Raw genomic sequence first — 14,262 nt, forward strand, 5'->3', positions numbered from 1 at the left:
ACACCAGCATATGAAAATTTCTTCTCTCCTAAGTGTTAAACCTAAAATCAAATATTAGAAGTGAAACACAAGGACTTCTCTGACGACCCAGTGGTTAGGACTCTGCCCTTTCACTGCCAAGGGCCCGGGTTCAGTCCTTGGTTGGGAAACTAAGATGCCACAAGCTGATGGTGGAAGTGGGGGGGAAGCAAACTAGAATTTGTTTTTAAGTGAAATACAATGTTGTATATCCTAAAGTGAAGGATTTTTTCCCCCTAGTCAGACTGACCTACACACGCCTTATTATCCAGACACAAAGGCTGCACTCTGTGAACTCAGAGCTTAGAAACAACAGTTGTGTGAAGCATTTTCCCGAGCTTCCCACCCTACAGCAAAAGCAAGGAAGACAGAAAGGCCAGACACTGCCAGCACCAGAAGAATGGGGAGAAAGCTCTCGAGAGTCATCACCTCTCTTGGGGGATAGACCAGAGCAGCCAAAACGAACAAATCTATTCAGTATTTTTATCGCATGTTTCATGAAAGACAAAATTCTTTACTAGAAATTGTGATTTTTCACAATATTCCTGAATTTTACTGTGATATAAACAAAGAAACTGCATCATAGAAAAGAATATAACATTTATCTTTTGCCTGGAATGAGTCCAAGGAAAAAAAATCCTCTAAATATGTTCTGTCTTACCTTACAATGTCATGGAGAAATGTATGTATTTGGATAAAATGGCAAATATATCTACTTTATCATTTTAGCATCTAAGACTTGATTCTATATTTACACTAATGAAAAAGAATATTATTAACAGAAACACTAGAGCAGCATTGGACATACACTTAATATATATCCATCCCTCCTCTCCAAAAAGAAGAAAAGAGAATGAAAAATAACAACCTTTGGAAGAAAATCACTCCATTCATTAAACATGTGCCTCTGAAATAGCATGAAATGGGAGTGTCAATCTAGTGGTTTTCTCAGTCAACCTCAATTCCTTTCATAACAGCTTTATGGTGACTCAAAGGACTTTCAAAAATGACTTTGACTATAGTTGATTTCAGCTTTCTTGAACCTCTTCATAACCTAAGACAAGATGTGATTTTAGGTATGTGAAAGCTCATCAGTGAGTGCCTGCTCTGTACTTGCCAAGTGCTTTCCTCAGAGCAACAGTGCCAGGGGGCAGAATTCCCAGATCTACACTTAGATCCAAGAGAAAACACTCCTCAGGGCTTAAAGTAACTGGATCAAGACAACATTGAAGTGACAGAACCAGTGATTAAGCAGTGATGAATCCACATGTTCACAGATTCCAAAATCTATATATACCCTTTCAGCACCCCTATGCTACCTGTAAATTACTCCCACTGAGCTCTCAAACAGTAGTATAATGAAGTCAATTAATATTTCACAGTTGACACTTACCCTAAAATAAGTGATCCAGTAAGCTTTATTATATTTCCTTCAAAAAGAAAGGGAAAAAAAGACAATGTCAATGTATAATTTGTTGGCTGTATAGAAGCTTTGTTCAGGGTTTTGTTCAGAGCTTCAAATAATGCTGCCAAGAAAACATTTCTCCTCCCTACTGAGGGTTAAGGAACTCTCCACTGACTTCCACACGTATCAGCCCAGGGAGAAGGCCATTTCCCCCAAATTCTAGGAAAGGGTTCTGGAACAGGAAAGAGGACAATTCCAGGAAGTCTTCTTTATTCCAAGACGGCTCCCTGGACTTTCCCGGGAGCAGCTGGTTTGTTTCCTGCTATACTGCTACCACCTGTTTCTTCACACTACGATGTTTCTCTTTCACTAAGCCCTGGAAACAGAATGCAGACTCACAGCCTTTTCTGCTACCCTACAGTATATTCACTACTCTTGAGTTTGTTCTGCTAGAAGTGATGAGAGAAGAAAAGTTCCCTTCTCTGTTCCACTCTTTTTTGTATTTTTAAAATACAAAATCACAGAATTTTCTAGATGAAAAGGATCTATCCTAAAAACTGATCTCTCTTAAAGACCAAAAGGAAGCTCCATGAGGACAGACTTTGTCTTATTCAATACTATACCCTCGGGGCCTAGTAATAGTACCTGGCACATAGCAGAATGAATGAAAGATGGCCTAGGCTAATATTCTTGTTTTACAAATAAAGAGTAGTAATAAATAACATAAATACAGACTTTTTCTTATTCAATACTGTACCCTCAGGGCCTAGTAATAGTACCCAGGACATAGCAGAATGAATGAAAGATGGCCTAGGCTAATATTCTCATTTTACAAATAAAGGTTAGTAATAAATAACATAAATATTTACAAATAGACAGTAGATGGGTGCTAGATCTTAAGTTCTTAGAGGGCAAGCAAAACATCTTCCTGGCTCTCCACTGAATTCCCAGAACCTAATAACATGGGCCTGGCCCCAGTTTTATAGGAGCTTAATAAATAGCTGCTGAAGAATGCAGTGAGACTTGAATTTACAAGGATGAGTATGAACCTGACAGGAACAAAGGGAGGGGGAGAGTCCCAAGAAGAAGGACTATGCATGGCTCTGGGCCTACAAACCGGGGGTGAACCATCAGTACAGAAAAGTTGTAAACAAATCTGAGATTTATCACGGATTAAATAAGTTTTTGCGGACCACCCTGGAAACTTAACCAGAATTCTATCACTGTTTCTACAAGAAAATACTGTCGTTTTAACTGTACTCACTGATATCTCTCCAGTATGTGCTGCTTTTTGGCGGAGTCGAGGTTCCCATTCTTCTACAGCAGATGACACAAGAAGCAGCCAGGGACATTCTGTGCGTTTAGAACAATTGCAACAGATTTCATTTAGCATGTAATTAGAAATATTTCTTTTAACTATAAGAACACATCATTACAGAATAGTTCTACTGCTCTAAAAATTGTGCGTTATATATTCATCCCTTCCCTCTACCCTCCTCTAAACCCTGGCAAACACACGCCTTTTTACTATCTCTATAGTTTTGTCACTTACAAAATGTTATTATAATTGGAATCATACAAGGGAAAAAAAAAAAAGAACATGTCACAATCACAGTAGATTGACCACAGAGTTAGATGTTTCAAGATTTGGAAAAAAAACCCTTTTCTATTAAAACAAAATTTCTCCCTTAAAAATTTAAAGCAGACTTATTAGCATAGTATTTTGCTGGTACCTTGATGATTATTATTCAAATTGTATCCAATTGTGAACAATGATTAGTAGAAAACAGAAAAAGAGGTTACTGAGAATATCAATATAGGTGTCAAAAAACTTTAAATGCCTTTGATATATATACACATATATACATGCATATAGATAGATACTTATATTTATCTTTGGTGACTGTGAAGTCCCTACAGAAGTGAAAAGCACTCTGAATGGAAGATATACTTAGGACCCATGGAAGTACTTAGCTTTTCTTCAAATCCTTTAAGATGGTACCCAATATTGTTTAAAATCTTTGAAATTTAATTGTCACTTATTGGCATCCTGACAAAGAAGATGCTGCTCAACTATCTAATCACTCACCTTTCATGCAACGATTTAACCAACTAAGTGAAGATGATCTAAATATGATGCGATGGTTTTTAGAACACCTCAGTATTCTAGAATCAGGCTGTCTCCGGATGAAACATTTCTTTTTTCTTTTGGAATAAGAGAAAAGAAAGAAGATGCCTTGAGGAACTCGTGAGAAATGGTCTTTAGTTTATTTTAATACAGTAAAAACATCTGGCAGCCTTAGAGAGGTTCGGGGGGAAATAATGTAACTAATGCTTGGTATACATGTGTAAGAAAATCTGTTAGGAATAACACAAGATAATAAGCTTAAAATGTTTTCTTGTGGCTGTAGTACATCAACTGATGACTAAGCAAACTGAGCAACAGGTAAACATGTAAAGATCACTGTTTTAAACGTCACTGTTTCTTATTTTCTCACTTGTTTAAAGAGTTGCTGTCACTTCACAAAAACCTTCACAGTATTAACTTAAACTCACACACATACCCGAGTGGGTTCCCCTCCACCGCGTCCTGAATATGTCTGAGTGCAGCAGAAACCTACTCCATCTTACTTCCCCCTAGATTTCCTCAAATACCAACACTGGCCCTTTCAGCTTTTTCTAGAATAAGCTGCTCCGTATCTAATTCTCTAATGTTCAACTCTCTCAGCATCTCAGCTACTTCTAGTTTACTGCTCTCCAGCCTCAACAAACCTTCCATCCTTGCTTTCCCGGGAGTGAGCAGCCGTCTCGTGGTTCTACTTCCTTCCCAACTTAGCCTCAACTCCAGGTGCATCACTTCACCTTCTCTCTACCTGCTCCCTCAACACACCAGTTGAGTGAGTGAGTAAGTCAAAATCACTCAGTCATGTCCAAGTCTCTAGTCCATAGACTTCTCCAGGCCAGAATACTGGAGTGGGTAGCCTTTCCCTTCTCCAGGGGATCTTCCCACCCCAGAGATCGAACCCGGGCCTCCTGCATTGCAGGTGGATTCTTTACCAGTTGAGCCTCAAGGAAAGCCCACCAGAGCCCTCCTCTTTCTAGTAATACTATCTTGCAGCCCCAACTTGAAACGTGTTTTCTCTGTTCCAACATTTGGACAGCCAAGACGGGGGACAGGGGACACAAGATAAAGTGGGAGTGGGCTCCCAGAATGATCTCTGCTGTCCCTGATCGTTTCTCTTCTTACCCTCACAACAACTGCCCTAAACAGCCACGACTCTGCCAAGCGGCCTACCCTCCCTTCATCCCTTTTAAATGATTTCTCTCACTCCACTCACAAAATGAAGCCTATGAACTCCTTCAACTTCTGCCCCCATACCTACAAGCAGGGATTGATCGAGGTACTGAGGGAAACAAATTATATTCAAATAGTGGGGTAGGGGAAGAGTAGGAAGTTCCTTTAAAAAAAGTGGGGTAGGAAGTTCCTTAAAAAAAAAAAAACTGCACACAAAACCACAAATATCAAATTAGGTACTAAAATGAAAGTAATTTAGAATGAGAAAAGACACCACAATAAATTCCTCGAGTCTTAGAAATGTTGGTATCTTTCTTTCGGAGTTTCATTAGGTAATCTGTCAGAAGTGCTTACAAAGAAATGCTTCGGGATTATACTCTGATGTTCCTCCCTCCCTAAGACATGACAGCTCCTACCAATTCGGAGTGCTCAAAGGAGCCCATGCAGTAAGGCACCCCCAAGCCTAAGCTTCATAGTATCACAGGAAATCTACCCTGGCTGGTTTTCACATCTTTATCTGCATCACCTTCTCCAGATTCCAAATGGACTTCTATCAGCACTGTTCTTTCCTATTTCTGAGGAAAATGTCTCATCCTTTCTCACAGGGAAATGTACCATCTACGTTCTCATCTCTTTCACTTCCACAGGGACCTCGATCCATTCATTAGCTTTCTCTTCTTTGTCTTCACACACTCTCCTTCAGCTCTTTCTACTCCTCCCCTCGAAATACTGGATGTCCAGTGTTCTCTCATCAAAACACAAAAATGAACAAATAATTGAGGGGTGGAAGTAAATCCCCAGTCTACTCACTTCTCTCACCTCCTCAAGTGGTGGAAGTCTCTTCGTCCCGACTGCTCTAAACGTTCACATGCTCTGCCAAGCCCCGACCCGACCTCCAATCCACCACTTCTCTTTCCAACTGCACGTCTGCCACCTGCATTTCTTAAGACTCTTTCCCCAGTGTGTCTTCCTGAAACACTAGAACACCCCTCCCCAGGGTCACCAGTGAGTGACATCTTTGCTGTGAAAGCCACTTTTCAGTCACCATCTTCCGGTCTTTGTCTGAAGCATTTGACTGCTCCCTCCTTCTCTCCTCTAGCTACTGTGACACTGGGTCTTCTAGGCTGAATTGTCACATTTCTAGCCACTCCATCCCATTACTCACTTGGCAAAAACTTACTGAGCACCCACCGCCTGCAGGCAATGGAAAACTGAGATGTGCCCTCAGTGGGCTTACAGCTGGCTCTGCTGCCTCTGCATGCATGCTACATTGCTTCAGTCGTGTCTGACTCTTTGCGACCCCATGGACTGCAGCCCACCAGGCCCCTCTGTTCTTGGGATTCTCCAGGCAAGGACACTGTAGTGGGTTGCCATGCTCTCCTCCAGGGGATCTTCCATACCCAGGGACCAAACCCGAGGCTCTTACATCTCCAGCACTGGCAGGCGGGTTCTTTACCACCAGCGCCACCACCCAGTCCTTAAACGTTAGTGTTGCAGTGGGTTCCACCTGCGGTCTTCTTTTTTCCTCATGCTATCTTCTCATGCTAAGTAATTTCAGTGTTTTCATCATAAAGTTTTACCTGTAAGCTTATGATTCCCAAATTTCTATAACTATTTCTATTCAAGTCTCTCTGCTAACCTTCACACATATATTCAGCTGCCTAATGCACATTTCCACTCTGAAGCACCACAAACACCCAGGATGTCTAAAGTCAAATTATCATACTCCTGAAACCAAATATCCCAAGGCCATTTATTACCAAAACATAGTTTCCACACTGATTAGAAATGACTTCTCCCTACACCAAGGTCTAATCTACCTAGGGTCCATTTCTGGAGAGTTTTGTTCCACTGGTATATTTGTCTAACTCTGCATCAGTGATACAATACCTTTCTTTATTCCTATACCTTTAAAATAAGCCTTGATAGCTTCTAGGTAAGCACCTCGCCCCCATTCTTTTCACAATTATCTTGTCTATTGGGATTTTTATGGAACTGAATTGAATTTATAGACTTAATTTGGGAAAATTGATGCTTTTGAACTGTGGTGTTGGAGAAGACTCTTGAGGGTCTTGAGGCCCTTGGACTGCAAGGAGATCCAACCAGTCCATCCTAAAGGAAATCAGTCCCGAATATTTACTGGAAGGACCGACGTTGAAGCTGAAACTCCAATACTTTGGCTACCTGATGTGAAGAGCTGACTCATTTGAAAAGACCTTGATGCTGGGAAAAGATTGACGGCGGGAGAAGGGGACGACAGAGGATGAGATGGTTGGATGGCATCACTGACTCAATGGACATAAGTTTGAGTAAATTCTGGGAGTTGGTGATGGACAAGGAGGCCTGGTATGCTGCAGTCCATGGGGTCACAGAGTCGGACACGACTGAGCGACTGAACTGAACTGAACTGATATGGACATGACTGAGCGACTGAATTGAACTGAAATGATATCATATGGAGTCTCTCCATGAAAAGTATATCTTCAATTCTTCCTTTAGATCTTTTGTAATTTTTTCCACAAAGGTCATGCGTGGTTTTTCTTTGTTTCCTCATTTCATGGAAAATTTCAAATGTATACAAATGTGGAGAGAATAATAAAATGAACCCCTCGTCACTCAGCTTCAAAACTTATCAACACAAGGTCGACCCTGTTTCATCTACACCTGCCCTATCCAAAAGAACTTCTGCATGATAGAGATTCCCTACTACCAATGTGAAAATATGCTAACGTGATTGAGGAACTGTCATTTCATCTTGTAAATTTTCATTAATTTTAATTACCCACATATGGCTAGCGGCTATAGTATTGAACAGTGCAATCTGTAACCTACATTCACTCCACCACTGTAACACTCAATTATTTTGAAGCAATTCCATGATGTCATGTTATATTTAACCCTTAAATACTATAGTATGTTACTGCTGAGAAAATTAACCATCATTATTCCTCTCTCCAAAAAAATTCGTTAGTATCATCAAATGTCCAATGAATGTTTCAATTATTTCATAAACTTTGGCTTTGCACTATTAGACTATTAGAATTAGGATCTAACCAAGGTCCATATTTGGTTGCTAATGTGCCTCTTTTTTAGAGTCACTTTATTTCTATAACTACTAATTTAGATTTTTTTCTTGAATTAGTCTTGATAATATCTATTTTTCAAGAAGGTGGGAATTTAAGTTTTCAAAATCATGAACATAAAGCTATCCCTGCTTATTCCTATTATCTTTTTATCCCTAAAATTGTCTAACTTTTTTGTTTCCAGCATTATTTGTGTTTCTTTACTTTTTACTTGCCTTCTAAAAGTTTATTAATTGAAAAATTTATTTAATTTTCTTCATCTATTGTTTTTGCTGAGCATCTCTGTTTTATTCTGTTTTCTATTTCTGCTCTTCACTATCTTCTTTCTTTCTTTGGATTTACCCTGTCCTTTTCTTAACTTCTTCAATAAAACTTAATATATTATGAGCATTTCTTGCTGTCTCATAAGTACATTTAAGACCATAAATTCCCCTCTAGTTTTGCTTTACTTCAATTTCACAATTCCTGATATTTTCACTGTGTGTGCTTAGTCACTTCGGTTGTGTCCAACTCTCTGTGACCCCATGGACCACGGCCTGCCAGACTCCTCTGTCCATGGGATTCTATAGGCAAGAACACTAGAGTGGGTTGCCATTTCCTTCTCCAAATCTGACCTGAGACAGTTCACTTCAGTCACTCAGTCATGCCCAACTCTTTGCGACCCCATGAATCGCAGCACGCCAGGCCTCCCTGTCCATCACCAACTCCTGGGGTTCACTCAAATTCAGGTGCATTGAGTCAGTGATGCCATACAGCCATCTCATTCTCTGTCATCCCCTTCTCCTCCTGCTCCCAATCCCTCCCAGCATCAGGGTCTTTTCCAGTGAGTCAACTCTTCGCATGAGGTGGCCAAAGAATTGGAGTTTCAGCTTCAGCATCAGTCCTTCCATTGAACACCCAGGACTGGTCTCCTTTAGGATGGATTGGTTGGATTCCTTGCAGTCCAAGGGACTCTCAAGAGTCTTCTCCATCACCACAGTCCAAAAGCATCAGTTCTTCAGCACTCAGCTTTCTTCACAGTCCAACTCTCACATCCACACATGACCACTGGAAAAACCATAGCCTTGACTAGACGGACCTTTGTTGGCTAAGTAATGTCTCTGCTTTTGAATATGCTATCTAGGTTGGTCATAACTTTCCTTCCAAGGAGTAAGCGTCTTTTAACTTCATGGCTCCAGTCACCATCTGCCGTGATTATGGAGACCTGAGACAAGACCTCCTCTAATCTGGGTATTGTTTAGTTCTGTTTCCTGTCTTTAAACATGAAATTTCTAAAGATTATCTTTTCATTGTGCTAGATAGCATATATTCTTTGGAATTGTGAAGACTTGCTTTGCCACTTAATTGCAACCAATATTTATAAATGTATCATATAAACTTTTGTTATTGGCAAAATTTATTATATCCATTATAACAAGCTCATGAATTTTGTTGTTAAAAAGTCTCTATGACCTTACTAAATTTTATCTGCATGACCTTCTAGTACCTCAGAGAGGTTTGTAAAAATTTTCATCCTGGCTTCTTGATTTATCAGATTCCCTTGTGCATTATTTCTTTAAATTATTTATTCATTCAACAAATACTTGAGCACCTATACACCAGGAACTGTTTTAAGTACTGGAGATACAGTAATGAATATGAAACCTATGTACCTGCCCTCATGGGTCTTACCTTCTACTATAGAACCCCCACACTGTGCCAAACAAATACTGTCAATATTTCGGTCATGATGTGAAAAGACATGTCATTAGGTGTATAAAAACTTAAGACCGTTGGACTTAAGTACCCTGTCCCTTTCATCATCATATCTGATCCCTCTTTATCCCTATTAATATTTAGGGATATTATTAATATGCTTTAAGTTCTATTTCATAAGATGTTAATATTCCCTTTCCAGTTTTCTTTCAACATGTGCTTAACTATCATTTTCCCCAATCATGCTTTATAGTCTCTTGATATCATATATATTTAATTCCAAAATCTTTTAACAGATAAGTTTAATCCATTTACATGTATTGTATGTGGGATAAATCAAGTTTTCTTTAATACCCTTTAATTGGTTTAAAGTTGTATCATTTATTTCTATTCATTTAAAAAATAACTACATTTTTAACATGCTACATAAAGTATAAATTTAAGCAATACAAAAATTATCCCAAATAAGAATGCTTTAAATCCAATCCAATCTCTATGTTTTTAGGTATTTTTGCCTACTATTTTAATTCCACATTATTTTTAAATGCTCCAATGGGCATCTTAGACACTTCACCAATAGGAGCAGTTTCACGGATTATGGAAGTTATAAAGCAGACATGCAGGTAGTGACCTTACAAGAAGTCTTATAGGCAGAAAGTCTAGTACTAGGTACTTCCTCCAAAAAGGCAGAAGTTATCACTTTCACCAAAGCAGCATGAAGTATACCATACACATATCCCCCATTCAAAAAACCTGGAAAGAAGTACTTCCAGAAAACCAATCCCAACCCAGTGGATGGAGTCTCATCAGGTTTTGCTAGTAACTATTTCTTCTGCTAAACTTGAAGATGTTAAGCCTTGGATTCAACCAAGTGAAGGAGTGATCCTTCCTGGCCATCAACACAATAAAGGGGAAAGCTGTTGCTGAAAGCCCTTAACAGACTTTTAACGTCCTCTTTAGAAGAAACAGGATGGCTCCTAACGTTAAGATAAGGGCTGCAACTGTTCTGTTGCTGGAGCAAAGTTATCTTATCTGATCCTGGAAGCCAGTTCTGACTCTCAAGATCAAGTTACTTTACCCTTTTGCTATAATTACACTACTCTGGAACTGAAGTACCCATTTCTGTCACTCTCTAATTTAGATTTAGCCTTTCGTATACCATTTTCATAACGTATGGTACTACATAGGGCCCAGACTAAGGTGAAATTTTTTGGAGTGATCGCCCCACAATCGGCTAGGGGGAGCTCGTCATCGGTGTGTGTCAACAGGACTGGATGGTGGCATACTCTGCAGAGTCCGAGTTATAGTGTGAAGTGCTGCCTGCCACTTGTTTCCTGTCGTGCTTTGCCCTCACACATACCAGCCTTCTTTTTGCAGGTGGGCCCCATCCTCAAGGTTATCTCCTGCCTCTGCTAGCCCCTGACCAGAATCAGTTTCAAAGTGAAAGTGAAGTCGCTCAGTTGTGTTCAACTCTTTGCCACCCCATGGACTGTAACCTACCAGGCTCCTCCGTCCATGGGATTTTCCAGGCAAGAATACTGCAGTGGGGTGCCATTTCCTTCTCCAGGAGATCTTCCCAACCCAGGGATTGAACCTGGATCTCCCGCAGTGTAAGCAGACACTTTACCGTCTGAGCCACCAGGAAAGTAAGATAGTTTAACCATGCTCAAACCCACAGAAAACGTGGAATGTTACAGGAGGCCTGACGGACCACAGAAACCACCCTGAATTTGGGCACCACCCTTACTCATATTACTGTGATCTGGGGCACATAATACTTTTGGGTGAATACTCTTCACCTGAACTGCACCCAACCAATCACTCCCCAACTGAACCAACACCAGTGGTGACTTGAGCAACACTGGCCAAAACCTAAGAGAAGAGAGAGATACTGAGGGACCTAGGGGCTGGCTAAAGGGGATGAGCCAGAGAGGAACGGCCACCAAGGAATACGGTCATGGAAAAGAAAAGGGACTATTAATGCAGACAGATGGATTAACAGGGCTACTATTTCAGGAAGAAGACCCAGGTGAAGAAAGCAGCCTGGGAGACAAATGACACTTGGAGTCAACGCACAAATCAGACCTAGAAAATAATGGCAAAAATGCCAAGAACCACTTCTGGGAACAGGTTGATAGAAACACGCAGCAGAGCTTGCTAAGCATGCTGATTCAACCGGAAGCCAAATTGGCATCTAAGTAGTCCACTATACTGTGGGGTAGAAAGTCAGAAGGCGAAGCTTTGGAAAACCCATGCCCTCCTAGCCTCCTAGGACTATGGGATATTTTCAGCAGTAACTATAATTTCTGCCACTGTGCCATGATGGTAGCTGTTCCCTGGATTAACAAAAAGGGGCTGCAGGCAAAGGGAAAAGGAACAGTTGCCAGAGACAGCATATAATGCCCATGGGGAGCCACTGGGCCCTCATGAATAAACTGTGCCCCAGATTCAGACACGCAGCTCCAGTTCTAACTGTCGCTTCTTATCATGCATACAGGCTTCTCAGGAGACAGGTCAGGTGGTCTGGTATTCCCATCTCTTTAAGAATTTTCCACAATTTGTTGTGATCCACACAGTCAAAGGCTTTGGTGTAGTCAATGAAGCAGATTTCTTTTTTAACTTCTTTGCTTTTTCTATGATACAGTGGATGTTAGCAATTTGATCTCTGGTTCCTCTGTCTTTTCTAAATCCAGCTTGTACATCTGGAAGTTCTCAGTTCACATACTGCTGAAGCCTAGCTTGAAGGATTTCGAGAATCAACTTGCTAGCATGTGAAATGAGTGCAATTGTATGGTAGTCTGAATATTCTTTGGCATTGCCCTTCTTTGGGACTGGAATGAAAACTGACCTTTACCAGTCTTGTGGCCACTGCTGAGTTTTCCAAATCTGCTGGCATATTCACTGCAACACTTTAAAAGCATCATTTTTCAGGATTTTAAATAGCTCAGCTGGAATTTCGTCACCTCTATAAGTTTTGTTTGTAATAACGCTTCCTAAGGCCCACTTGACTTCATCAAAATTGGGAAAGGTATGTTAAGGCTATTTTAAAAAGGTTAAATAAGCAGGTATGTCACCCTGCTTATTTAACTTCTATGCAGAGTATACCATGCGAAACGCTGGGCTGGGTGACTCACAAACTGGAATGAAGATCGCAGGGAGAAATATCAACAACCTCAGATATGCAAATGATATGACTTTAATGGAAAAAAGTGAAGAGGAACTAAAGAGACTTGATGATGAAGGTGAAAGAGGAGAGTGAAAAAGTTGCCTTAAAACTCAACATTCAAAAAAACTAAGATCATGGTACCTGGTCCCATCACTTCATGGCAAACAGAAGGGGAAAAAGTGGAAACAGTGACAGATTTTCTTGGGTTCCAGAATCACTGCAGACAGTGACTGCAACCATGAAATTAAAAGACGTTTGCTCCTTAGAAGGAAAGCTATGAAAAACCTAGACAGCATATTAAAAAGCAGAGACATCACTTTGCAGACAAACATCTGTATAGTCAAAGCTATGGTTTTTCCAGTACTCATGTATGGATGTGAGAGTTGGACCATAAAGAAGGCTGAGTGCTGAAGAATTGATGCTTTTGAACTGTGGTGCTGGAGAAGACTCCTGAGAGTCCCTTGGTCTGCAAGGAGATCAAACCAGTCAATCCTAAAGGAAATCAACCCTGAATATCCATTGGAAAGACTGATGCTGAAGCTAAAGCTCCAATACTTTGGCCACCTGATGTGAAGAGCCAACTCACTGGAAAGATTGAGGGCAGGAGGAGAAGTGAGTGACAGAGGATGAGATGGTTGGATGGCATCACTAACTCAATGGACACGAGTCTGAGAACAGTCCAGGAGACAGTGAAGGACAAGGAAGCCTCGTGTGCTGCAGTTCATGGGGTCGCCAAGAGTTGGACACGAATGAGTGGCTGAACAACAGCAACAGATTTGGACACCAGTTTCCATGTTGAGCTGCACTTTGGAATGCAACATTTGGTTCCACCTAAGGTGGTCAGTGGGACTCAGGGATCATTTACAGTAATGACCTTCATATAAGATAACATACAGTATATGCGGAATGGAAGGTTCTGCTGAGAAAGAAATGCATAATGAGACAATCATTCTATCATTGATGGGTATTGTAACAGTAACACCTTCTGTATGAATGACACAGAAGTTTGGTGCAATTACAGTAGAGTCAGGAAAGTTGAGGAAGCTGGCCTGAGGACAAATAGAAGGAAAAATCTGAACTCATCTAGCAGGTCTTGCCAAAGAGTGCTAAAGAATTCCACTGAGTACAGATAATGATAGACAAGGGAGGGGAGAGAATAGTGCAACTTTTCCCAGACAGACTATGCAAACACCATTCAGTAATCAGTGGGCTTTCCTGTCTTTTCCAGTCCATGGGAAATTCTGATTAAAGAGAAGGCCACATTGTAGACCAGAAACCAAAGCTAATTTTAACCAACTTTTTTTTTTCATGTGAATCACTTAATTTGTAAAAAGCAAATGCTTGTGACCGCTCTGTACCACTTCTGTACCTGCCCACATCTTAAAAGATGGCCCCTCTGAGTTTCCATGTTACAGAACACGGCACTTCCTTGTCAGTGACTCAGATGCACCACAATCACTTTCCTTTGGCATCCCACCCAAACTGTGTTTCCAATCCTTTAAACTTACAAACAAGAACAACAAAATACAACTCCATGGCAAGGCTTCCTCACAGTGTGTGTATATAGACGGATAGATAAACACACACATATGTATGTATG

The 14,262-nt window shown here is 40.6% G+C and overlaps 1 protein-coding gene across 2 annotated transcripts in view; it reads right to left on the bottom strand.

The window, feature by feature from the left end:
• The window catches only part of SERAC1 (serine active site containing 1), a 55,932-nt gene that overhangs the window by 38,631 nt on the left and 3,039 nt on the right, over nucleotides 1–14,262 (bottom strand). The window contains exons 2-4 of one of the 2 annotated variants that reach the window (XM_040238897.1): nucleotides 3,513–3,628; nucleotides 2,688–2,776; nucleotides 1,412–1,448 (exon numbers count right to left, since the gene is read on the bottom strand). In XM_040238897.1, the coding sequence (XP_040094831.1) occupies nucleotides 1,412–1,448; nucleotides 2,688–2,775 (125 nt within the window). In that variant the 5' untranslated portion in view covers nucleotide 2,776; nucleotides 3,513–3,628. The remainder of the gene's footprint in view (nucleotides 1–1,411; nucleotides 1,449–2,687; nucleotides 2,777–3,512; nucleotides 3,629–14,262) is intronic. The other variant, XM_040238898.1, reaches the window with a different exon arrangement.

This window comes from Oryx dammah, unplaced genomic scaffold (assembly GCF_014754425.2).
Source record: "Oryx dammah isolate SB20612 unplaced genomic scaffold, SCBI_Odam_1.1 HiC_scaffold_4, whole genome shotgun sequence".
NCBI lineage: Eukaryota > Metazoa > Chordata > Mammalia > Artiodactyla > Bovidae > Oryx > Oryx dammah.